We start from the raw sequence: 11,943 nt of genomic DNA, 5'->3' as shown, positions 1-11,943 counted from the left end.
CTGGCCTTCGTGTCTCTGATGTAACCAACAGAATGCAGCTACTTCCCATGTTAGGTCAGTAAAAGCCATGCAGCTTCCACCTGGTTCTCTTAGAACACTTGTTTTCCAGAGGTCCCTTCTGGAGATGCTCCCTTTCAGGACCCAGCTGCCAATGCTGTGAGAAGCCATAAGGAAAGGCCATATATAGATGCTCTAGTCAACAGTCCCAGTTGAACCTGTCCTTTCACCATCACAGCCCAGGTTCCAGACATGTGAGTGAAGGACCAAACCCCCTAGATTGGCATGCAAAATGCCCTCGTCTTCTCAGTTTAGGACCCAACATTTCCCCTCTTGAACAGGACTAGAGCTGGGTAACTAATATGCCTTCATCTCACCACAGAATCCCCTGCTACATGGAGCTTGAAAGTAGATCCTCCATCCTCGTATGTTCCAGTCAATTGAGTCACCCCCACTTATTTGAGTATTCCTATCTGAGGTGCCAGGCATCATGGAGTAGAGACAAGCCATCCTTTATTTGCCCTGTCCACATTCCTGGCCCACGGGAATAATAAATTGTCATTGTTTATGCTGTTACATTTGGGGCTGGTTTGTTACATAGCAAAAGATACTTGAAATATGTGGTTACTGAGGGTATCAGGACAGATGAGATCATTCAGGGAGAGTGTATAGAGTGAGAAGAAACAGAAAAGTAGCAGGGAGAAAAATCAAGGCTATCAGGAGACTGGTGTCATGGAAACCAAAGAATCAAGTCATTGTCAACAGTGTCAAATGCTGCTGACGGGTCAAGTAACATAACTAAAAAATGCCTTTAGGTTTTAGTAACCAGAGCAGTGGTGACTCAGCAAAAGCAGCTTCACTGAGAGCAGATAACAAATGTAGAATTATTTTAGAAGAGAGGAGCTGGCCTCAGATGGAAGGAAGGCCACCTTCTGCCTGTCACAGAAGGGAAGGGAGAGATGGTGTGTGCAGATCCTATGAGCTCTGTTGAAGTTTAAGGAATTCCCTTCTGAGAGTTTCTGTCCTCCACTAAGCGGAAACTTTGGAGGGGAAAAACAAAGGGGAAGGTGGTTTTGTTCCCAAATTGTACTCTTAGTTTACTTAGGGACCCCCTGCCTGGTACCAGCACCTGCTTAATCTTCTCAATTTAGGACCCAACTTTGCCCATGCTGAGACTGGTGCTGGGCCACTAATGGTCCTGTTCATCACCACACAAGACCCTGCCACATGAAGCTCAGGCCAAGGATAAGAGTGGGGGTGGTAGTGGTAAGGAGGTCACTACTAGGCCTGAGAGTTTGGCCCCTGCATTCCAAGGTTTAGCCTCTTAGCTTCCTTATTTGGTGTTTAATCAAATTCTTTTGAAGCTGCCAATCCATTGCGTGACAGGCAACCAAAGGTTGGGGTTTGTGTTTCCTGGGTGGGCTGGTGTGGGGGGGCCCAGGATGTGGTAACACTTGGGACAAAGTGGACCACCAGGGCAGATGCTGGACAGGGTACTGTTTTGTTGACTTGGCTCTCATCAGAACCCCGTTTACTAATAGGGAAAGTCTCATCTCAGGGGAGGGACCGGCACGATATCACATAGCAACTGATATGGAATTGAGCCCTGACTAAAATTCAGGTGTTCATTCTTCTCAATGTTTTCCTCATAATATCAAATTGTTGGAGCTGAGGCAAAAGAAAGGTAGAAAAGGCCCAGGTGCTCTCTGATGGAAAAGGCCGGGGGCTCCAGAGGGTAGCTTGCTTAGTCAACAAGGGCAGGTGCCTTTAGCCTCACCCCAGTGGGTGGTCACGTGATTAATATTTCCAGGTGAAAGGGAGCTTGTGTAATTAGATGCTATCGATACTAGAGGTCCCTGCCTCTAATTCTAGGCCCGTTTGACAGAATTTTCCCCAATGCTTTCTTCCTCTTCCATTTCCCTTCTCATTCATTCCATGTCCTGCCAGACCTCTTGGAAGGAGTCAGAGTTCCAGAGGGCCTCCTTCCCAAGCTCAGTCTGAGAAGCCCTCTGAAGAGTGTCATAACACAGATGCATCCTGGTGCTCAGTCATGCCTGGCTCTCTTGCTTGCAGTACTTTATACTTTAGCATGAGGAACTAATAGCTCATTACATGAACACCTCAGATTTAAAAGTTCATAGGAGCAAACAATTATTAAGTAGGAAAAAAGTTATTTTAAATGACTTAGAGCACATTTATTAGCACTTGGATGCGCTTAGAGCTGCTTTAGAATGTTGCATATTGCATGTATTTGCTTCCATTAGTCTCCATTGAGCATGGTTTAGCTAGTCTCCTTTCCAACACCACCCTGATGAAACCCTCCCCTCCATGTAGCTCTGATTTAGGTTAGCATTCATTTATTCACAAATATTAATTGAGTGCCTACACTGTGTTAGACATTCTTCCAGCAGCCTCTAGAACTGCTAGGGATATGTCTCTGAAGCTCTAAATACCATAAAATAATTAAGTCTGCAAGACTGGTCCCAGTTTGGGGTAGGAGTTCAAACTTTAGGGGAGCTCAGCAACAGAAGTACTGACGGGAACAGCTTCAGCTTTCCCCTAAAACTAGGGGAATAGTTTTCAGAGGCAAAGTGGTTTTAGAAGTTTCTCAAGGAAACACTTAAATATGAGTATCGGGCAATTTTGCTATGGAGGCTGCCTCTCATGGTTGTTTTGGTGGTATGATTGAATTGGTCAGGGATTATGAAATTGCTGCAGCATCAGGGCATCCATCAGATGACCACGTGGCTGGAACATGCACCGAGGGTCAAATTGTTCAAGTCCCTGATCTTATTTCAGACAAGAAAACCTTTTATATAATTCAAAATGCTCTCCCAAGGAGATCTTCCCCATCCTTTAGAAGCCCAGTGATTTCCTCAAGCACATCTCATAAGATTACTTCCCAGATTTTTCTTAAACTCTGTAACAAATAAGGGTCATCATCCATTTCCAACACATGGACTAACCAACTGGACAGACACTCTCCCTCTGCCTAGTAACTATTACCTAAGGGAACTATTGCCTAAGGGAAATAATAATCAATAGAAAAGAACAAAAGCCTTTAGAATTGCAAAGAAAATAACTTTCTCTACTTCCTGGGAGTGGGTGAATTTAGTGGAGGAAGCAATACAAGTGTTTCCTTCTCTGTCATATTGGGTAATGAGACCCCTGAGTCAATCAAAGCTGTTTTCACATGGGTTCCATTTTGGATTACTGTAATAGGTCTCTTGCTCTTGGGATACCTTTTCTCCAGCATATTCCAATGGTGTTAAGAAGTAAGGATGGCATGAGAATAGGAGTGAAAGCCAAAAACAGAGTACTGCCTGTGTTAGGCAAAGAGTGACCAAAAAAAGTTCTCTAGCCCGAGTGAGTACAATTCAGAAAGAGTTTAATAAACAGCCGCTAAACATTGCACCAAAGCATTTGGAAACACAATTTCTACAGAGGCAAAGGTCAGGCTTCCATTCTAAATTCCTTAAGATGATCATTAACAGGACAATCATTAACAGTCCCACACACCCCACCCCCCCATCCCACCCCCCATCCCCACATATCCACGACACTACACTCTTTTAGTCATGAACTTACATACAGACACAGTCTTAGGAATAATGGGACTGGCATGCATTATCCCAGCAATGGCAAGGAAGCAGGGGATGGGGGAAGGATGGGTGAAAAGGCAACCAGCAGCTAATGATAGACCCCTTAGGAGCATTGATCAGGGAGTAGGCAGGGAGAATCTCCTTTTGGTGCTCTCTGTGGTGTTACTTAGGGGTTCTAGGATACTTTGGACTAGTGGCTGGGACTGCCATCTTAATCTCATTTCCTTGAGCCATGACTATTAGAAGTGGTCTCCTTGGGTGACACACTGTGACTTTCTAAAAATCTTTTTGGTGTCCAACCAAACTGCATTCAGGACGCAGCATGCCTGTTGAGATTGTGCTGATTCTGAGATCAAGGTGGACCTGGATTCTCAGCCCTGTCTTCATTTTGGCCTTTGGAAAGGGTCACGTGACAGTTCTCTATTACAGACACTTGTAAGGAGCCTAGGCAAGTCATTCAAACACATGAAACTGAGTTTATCTACCTTATAAATATTTTACAATTATGACTGTCCCTTTTACTCATATTAAGAACAAATGAGATCAAATCCCCTAAATAATATGTTATCAAACTGATAATAAGGTTAATAATTTAGTTGACTCAAAAGTCAACTAAACTCCAATTCATCCCTCTTAAAATTGGCATCAACAGAGGACCAGAGGTCCCTGACACAGTAGGAGCAAAGTTCTTGGACTTGGCCTACGGTTTGGAGTGTGAAGGGTGTGGAAGGAAGAATTTGATTTTCACCTGCCAGTAGCCCTCTTTTTTGAGCCAGATTTCAAGCCTCAACTACCATCCAGCCCAAATCACTTATTCCATCCAGTATTTGACTAGCTGCCTTGGCAGGGAGGTGACTTTCCTGTCTCTCTAATGTTTTTAAAAATTTAGGCATTTGATCTAGAATTTGTTCTATATGTCCCTTTTTAGTATAAATTTTAAAAATTACTTGATCCTTTTCCTAAAGAGTTTGCAGGCAGTAATGAGTCCAAGCTAAGCAGTGTCCAGCTGGCTGCAAGGGGTTCAAAGGGCTTGAGAGAAAAGGGCTTTCTGGAGGAGAGGTATACCAAAGAGGGTACTATTTTCCTGAGGGGCTAGACATGGCAGGTCATCAGCCATGTTGGTGCCAGGCTGGCCCAGTTGGTTCTATCTGTTTTGGCCATACATGGTAGACAGTGGTAAGCCTTAACTGTCCACATTAACCTCCAAGCCAATAAAGGGGTTGTGGGCCATGTTCAGAGATTAGCACTGGCTCCTGCCTTTGTTATCAGTACTTATGCCTAGTGGGCCCTGCTGTGGGCAGGGGAGGTGGCAGGCAGGACCACATGGGACGCAGCCTGGCTCCCTAGTGAGTCAGAATCATCTGATCTGGACCAGTCAACAATCATCCTTGGTCTGGAACTTTCAAATAGCCAAGGCTCTCACTACAGGCCATAGAGTCTCCTGTTCTTTCTTTAGTGGGCAGAGTGCAATAAAATACATGCTGTGCCCTCAGCTGAGGGAGACTGGCAGATTAAGATGAGCAACTGGACAAATGGCAGTGTTTGGCTCCAATGAGGATATACTCAGCAATGGGGAAAAGTAATTTTTTCTGTTGTTATTGTTTCTTCATTGAGATTCATAAATATTAATTGAGAGTCATGGCTTGGTAAGAAGGTTAAAAAAGAAGAATCCTGAAACACATGAAGGGGAGCCCTGGGGTTTGGGTGCATGGACACTTCCTAGGGTATACAGTGCTCTGGTTGCGGCACCGCCAATATCTACTGTTTGCGGATCATGCCCTTGATAGCTGACTCCCGATTGACATATGTGGCCCAATAGACCAGATTGAAAATGGCAAAGAGCACAGGAAAAATGATGCGGGAAATTTTGTCAACCTTGCTGACACTGTTGTAGGTCTTGGTCTCAGTTGGGATATCCTGCACGTAGGTGGTCTTGGGTGAAGCAATGATTGTCGGGGTTGAGGAGGCACTAGGAGCAGCGCCCTTGGAGATGGTGGAGAACTCAGTGTCCTTGGCCAGGTTGATGGGATAGGTGGTCCCCACGATGTTGAAGGTGGTGCTGGTTTTCTTTGTCGGGACTGCTGGTGTTTTCTTCTAGGGGCCAGAAAAAGTAGGGGAGAAGGGGGGGAACAAAACAAAAGCTAATTAATCCATTATACAGAACACCTTCAGAGGCTGTGGGGAGGAGGCACCATGAGGGAAGTTAGGAAAGAGGGTCTATGAAGCCAATAGCACTGAGTAGCCAGGTTTGTGTCTGGGGATAATTGAAGATGAGTTTGAAAACAGAAAATTTGCAACATCCTGGTTTACTAGCTATGTGGCTTTGGCCAAGTCACTTCTCTTAGAGCTTTAGTTTCTTCTTCTGTAAAATGAGGATCAAAATATTTTTCAGGGTTGTTGAGAGGGTCAGATTAAAAGTTGGTGGCATAAATAACTGGAAAACTGTGAAATCTTGGTCACATGTAGGGTCCTGTACAATAATGTGATTTGATCCTCACAGTAATCATGTGAGGTAAGTATGTGAGATTACTCCCATTTGACAGATGAGAAAACTCAGCCTCAGACTGAGTGGCAGAGCCCACACTAGCCACCTGGGCTCTCAACTTTTATCCAGGGCTGCACTGTACTGCTTTCTATAAGTATGAGACACTTTTTGGTTACCCGAGACATAACTCCAAAAGGCTTCAACCATCAAGTGGCACATCTCCTGTGAGGAAGAGAGCTTGGTGAGTCTGAAAGTCATTTCGTCTTAAAGACACATAAATACTATAGCATGTTTACATGCATCATTATAACAGTATCTCACCCTTCATGCACTGTAAATGTCCACTCTTGCAAGGCTGCAGGCAGGAGCCACAGCCTCCCCAGGGAGTTATGCAAATGCTTCCCTCTGACACAACAAAGGCAGGGATGCTGGGGGCTTGCTATGACACTACACTTTGTTTTCTTTTTCCAGATTATAAAAAAACTCAGTGGTAAACAAACATAGACACATGTGCCCATTTGTTCTCATATATATGACTTGTGTATACATGGACCTTCCATGTAGAAAAGAGAAAAGAAGACAAAGCTCAGGCCTGGATCAGAAGAGAGAGGCTGAGGAACAGGGGAGGACAAAGACAGTGGCTGAGGTCATAGTCTGAGTGCTGAGCTCATAGTGTTTGTTGCCTCACTTCCCTCTCTGGCCTTTTCTTCCTTCCATCTCTCTTTGTTTCTAGGGAAAAGTGGAGCTAGATGAGCTTCGAAAATACCCAGGAGTATTTGACAAAAAGTGACAACTAATTATGTTGCCCTGATTTCACACACCTCACATTGTTCCCTTAATGTTACTTTGCTTCCCATCATCTGTTTTACTTCTTTACTTCCTACTCGTTTCCTTCCTAGGTTTCTCTACTCCCACCCTCTCTTACTGACCCCCTTTCTCCTAATCTATTTCTATTTCTTTACTTCTTTACTTCAGAGTTCCCACCATTTTTATCGTTTTTTTTTTCTTTAGACCACACTGCCATTTATCTTCCTGATCCTAATAATAACTTCTGCCCAATATTTACTGAATATTTACTGGGCCAAGAACTATGCTAGGTGTTTAGGGATACGTAGGAAGGTTAAAAGTTCAGTCCCTGTTTTCTAGGAGTTTACAGTCCAGCAAGGGAGAGAGCCTTGTGAACACATCGTTGCCATATAATGTGATAAGAGTTCTAAGAGATATGAACAAAGTGTGATGGGAATTCAGTAGAGGGAGGGGCAAAGTACCTACAGGTGCTGGAAAAGGTGGCTCAGAGAAGGCAATGAGGATGGTGAGCTGGGTTGCAAAAGATGAGCAGGAGCTCACCAGATGAAGATGTAGCAAAGGCCAGTGCACAGGCCAAAGGCACTGCTTATTTGAGGGATGACAAGTAGTTTGCTGTAGTTGGATGACAGTGTGCATGGTAAAGGCCTGCCTGTGCTGGCTTCAGGGTTTTCATCAGGGAGGGGAAGGGGAACAAAAAAGGGGGTGCTGGTTTAAGTAAATGAGCAGTCTGACTAATGGACATTTAAAAAGCAATACTGTTCTTTCTCCTTGAGGATTGTAGTCACATTGCTACAAGTGGAGGGGGACAGAACTCTAAGGCTTCTAAGAACTGCGTAAATGCTTTAAATACTGCATGGGACTCATTTATAATTAGCAAATTCATTGTGAATACAGTCCTGCTGCTAAATGCCTCTGCTATTAAATAAAGGAGCACTTCACTTGTTTGCCTGCTTACTTATTAATTTGCTTAGTAATCTCTTTTTTTTTCATGGGTACACAAGAAAAAAAGGAAAAAATGGAAAGAAAAAAACCACTACCCTGACTTTGCTAGAAGCTTTCACACTCACATATATTATTTCATTTAGTCATCTTATTAGCTGGTTACAACCAAGTCTCTGAAATAATCATTCTGAACAGCAAACACTTTATTTAGCTCTGTAGGCACTTTGTGTTCTATAGGTGGAGAAACAGCAGTTGACTTAATCGCAGATTTTTTAAGTAATAAAAGAAAATTACCTTTTAATTTCCCTTGCCCTTTCCATCATGGCACATTTTAATCAGCCACTATAATTTTTACCTAAATTGTCAAAGAAGGGAAATCAAAGCCAAAGTTGTAGTGCTGAGAAGACAGAAGCAGGAGGCAGAGATTAATGGTTAATAATTCCCATTTCTGCATCTAGTTTTCTAATAATTCTCTATGCCCTGGAATTTGATAGATACAAACTAGTGACTTAACTTTGACCAAGATGCAATTCTGTTCTTACCTCCTTAGCCAATGCCAGGCTCTTAGCTACATGATAGATGTTTACAGAACGAAAAATTACCCCCCAAATAAAGATTCTTGATGTGATTTCTAGTTTTTTCCTCCTGAGTCTTGACCTCTCCTATACAGACAGCATATCTCTATAGTTCATCCTGGAGTAATTCCCATACCACCAAAATGAAATTGACTCTTCCAAATTCCTCCAAGCATTTTGACCTGAGGACAAGGACACTTTTCTTTCTAGAAGGCCACCTCATGTGGATTTTGGAATGAGGTAATGAAAACTTTTATGGATCAATGCATGTCCAACTCATGAGTTTTTCTCAGATGGCACTCATGTTTATTATTTCCAGAAGTGCTAATTAGAGAGTTATTTGAAGCCCTGAATGTACCCGAGACCACCAGGACCTCAGAGTATATGCAGATATGGTCCTGTGACTCTGTGTTAACCCCGTAACATTCATCCAGCTTTCCTGAACCCCAGTTTTCAGAAGTGGGGCAAAGTAATGGAATATATGCTATGTTGGATTCAAAGACAAATCAGACAAAGACTCAATTTTTAAATGCAAACAACCCAATTTTTTAAATGGCAAAGGACTTGAATAGACTTCAAACATCTTCTTCTCCAAAGAAGATATAGAATTGGCTAATAAGCATGTGAAAAGATCCTTAATATCACTGGTCATAAGGGAAATGCAAATCAAAACCACAGTGAGATACCACCTTACACCCATTAGGGTGCCTACTATCAACAATAAGAGCAATAAAATAAAAAAAGAAAATAACAAGTGTAGACAAGGATATGGAGAAATTTGAACCCTTGTTTACTGTTGGGAATGTAAAATGGTACAGACGCTATGAAAAATGGTATGTCAGATCCTCAAAAAATTAAAAATAGAATTAAAATATGACCCAGCAATTCCACTTTGGGGTATATACCCTGCAAATTTAAAGCAAGGTCTTAAAGAGATACTTGTACACCCATGTTCATAGCAGCATAATTCTCAGTAGCCAAAAGATGAATGCAATGAAAGTCCATCCATACAGTGGGATATTATTCAGCCTTTAAAAGGAAGGAAATTCTGACACAGGTTACATGAATGAACCTTAAGGACGTTATGCTACATGAAATAAGCCAGTCACAAAAAGACAAATACTGTGATCCCACTTATATGAGGCACTGAGAGAAGTCAGATTCATAGAGACAGAAAGTAGAATGGTGGTTGCCAGGGGGAGACTGGAGGGGAGAATGGGAATTTCTGGTTTCATGGGGACAGAGTTTCAGTTTTGCAAGATGAAAAAGTTCTGGAAGTTGGCTGTACATTGTGAACATACTTATTAAAATTGGTTAAGATGGTAAATTTTAGGCTGTCTAATGAGGAACAGTAATTAAAATAAGAGAGAACTAAAATATAAGGGAGAACATAAGAATTATACAGAAAGGCACAAATGCTGAGTCAAGTGAATTCAAAAGAGTAATTGCTGGATCAGGAAGAGGTCAGTAAGCCAATAGAAAGGGGAGAAAATGCAGGTGGAAGAGAAGTAATCACTGGCACCAGTTTACTGAGAGGGTGGGAGATATCCAGAGCATATGTGGGGAGGTACCTGGGGCCAGATCACAGCTAAGGAAAGAGCGGATGAGACTCAGATACTATCTATGGTTTATCAATTTTGTTTATCTCTTCGAAGAACCAACTTTTAGTTTCATTGATCTTTTCTATTGTTTTTTTAGTCTCTATTTCATTTACTTTTGCTCGGATCTTTATGATTTCCTTCCTGCTACTAACTTAGGGTTTTGTTTGTTCTTCTTTTTCTAGCTCCTTTAAATGTAAGATTAGGTTCTTTATTTGAGATTTTTCTTGTTTCCTGAGGTAAGCTTGTATTACTATAAACATCCCTCTTAGAACTGCTTCTGCTGTATCCCAAAGATTTTGGATCACTGTGATTTCATTTTCATTTGTCTCCAGGTATTTTTAAATTTCCTCTTTGATTTCTTCAGTGATTCATTGGTTGTTTAGTAGCATATATTTTAGCCTCCATATGTTTGTGTGTTTTGCAGTTTGTGTGTGTGTGTGTGTGGTTGGTTCCTGCTCACATGGTGTTACAGTCAGAAAAGATGCTTGATATGATTTCAATTTTCCTAAATTTACAGAGGCTTGTTTTGTGGCCTAGCATGTTATCCCTCCTGGAAAATGTCCCATGTGCACTTGAAAAGAATGTATATTCTGTTGCTTTCAGATGAAATGACCTATAAATATCAATTAAGTCCATCTGGTCTAATGTGTCATTTAAGACCAGTGTTTCCCTATTAATTTTCTGTCTGGATGATCTGCCTGTTGATGTAAATGGGGTGTTAAAGTCCCCTACTATTATTGTGTTACTGTCAATTTCTCCCTCTATGTCTGTTAATATTTGCTTTATGTATTTAGGTGCTCCTATGTTGGGTGCATATATATATTTACAATTATTATATCTTCTTTTTGGATTGATCCCTTGATCATTATGTAATATACTTCCTCATCTCCTCTATCTGTCTTTATTAAAGTCTATTTTGTCTGATATAAGTATTGCTACACTGGCTTTCTTTTCACTTCCATTTGCATGGAATACTTTTTTTCCATCCCCTCAGTCTGTGTGTGTGTCTTTAGATCTGAAGTGTGTCTCCTGTAGGCAGCATATATATGGGTCTTGTTTTTTTATCCATTCAGCTACTCTGTCTCTTTTGATTGTATCATTTAGTCCATTTACATTTAAAGTAATTATTGATATGCATGTTCTTATTACCATTTTGTTAATTGTTTTTGTCTGCTGGTGGGTGAGGCTGGTCCCAGGGCTAGAGCAGGCTCACTGGAGAGTGAGGCCAGAGCCTGGGGGGTTCTGAGGCTGGTGCCTGCCCACTGGTGGGTGAAGCTGGGTCCCAGGGTCTCTGGCTGGAGGTCCCTGGTCTGGTGCCTGCACACTGGTTTGTGGGGCAGATCCTGTGCCCTCTGGTGGACAGGGCCATGTCCAGGGGCAGCTGTGGGCTCAGGGGATCTTAAGGCAGCCTGTCTGTTGGTGGGTGGGGCTGTGCCCATGCCCAGTTAGTTGCTTGGCATGAGGTGTCTCAGCACTTTTGCCTACAGGCAGGGATGGGTCCTGAGGCTTATAAGCTAGAGGGAGGATTTCACAATGGTGCTTACCAGCACCAGTGTCCTCATAGTAGAATCAGCTCCCCAAATGGCTGCCACCAGTGTCTGTGACCCCAGGGTGAGCTGCAGTTGCCTCCTACCTCTCTGGGAGACTCTCCAGATCAGCAGGTAGCTCTGACCCAGGCTCCTATTACTGCTTCTGCCCTGGATCCCGGAGCAAAGAGTACAGTTTCTACTTCCCACAGCTCTCTGGGACTCTAGAGAGTAAGCCCTTCTGGTCTTCAAAGCCAAATGCTCTGGGGGCTCGTTTTCCCAGTATATGACCCACAGGCTATGGAGTCCAACATGGGGTCAGACCCCTCTCTCCTTGGGGAGAACCTCTGCAATGGTACTTATCCTCCTGTTTGTGGATTGTCCACCTGGGTTTATGGAACTTGCCTA

At 42.7% G+C, this 11,943-nt stretch overlaps 1 protein-coding gene across 7 annotated transcripts in view; it reads right to left on the bottom strand.

The window, feature by feature from the left end:
- Nucleotides 1-3,368: 3,368 nt before the first annotated feature.
- Nucleotides 3,369-11,943, bottom strand: part of GABRA3 (gamma-aminobutyric acid type A receptor subunit alpha3) — a 313,063-nt gene continuing 304,488 nt past the window's right edge. For 6 of the 7 annotated variants that reach the window (XM_067724647.1, XM_067724648.1, XM_067724646.1 and 3 more), the window contains one exon: nucleotides 3,369-5,693. In XM_067724647.1, coding sequence (XP_067580748.1) covers nucleotides 5,358-5,693 — 336 coding nt within the window. In that variant the 3' untranslated portion in view covers nucleotides 3,369-5,357. The remainder of the gene's footprint in view (nucleotides 5,694-11,943) is intronic. The other variant, XM_067724645.1, reaches the window with a different exon arrangement.

This window comes from Pseudorca crassidens, chromosome X (genome assembly GCF_039906515.1).
Source record: "Pseudorca crassidens isolate mPseCra1 chromosome X, mPseCra1.hap1, whole genome shotgun sequence".
In the NCBI taxonomy this organism is placed as follows: domain Eukaryota; kingdom Metazoa; phylum Chordata; class Mammalia; order Artiodactyla; family Delphinidae; genus Pseudorca; species Pseudorca crassidens.
This window is presented reverse-complemented; position numbering and strand designations above follow the sequence as displayed.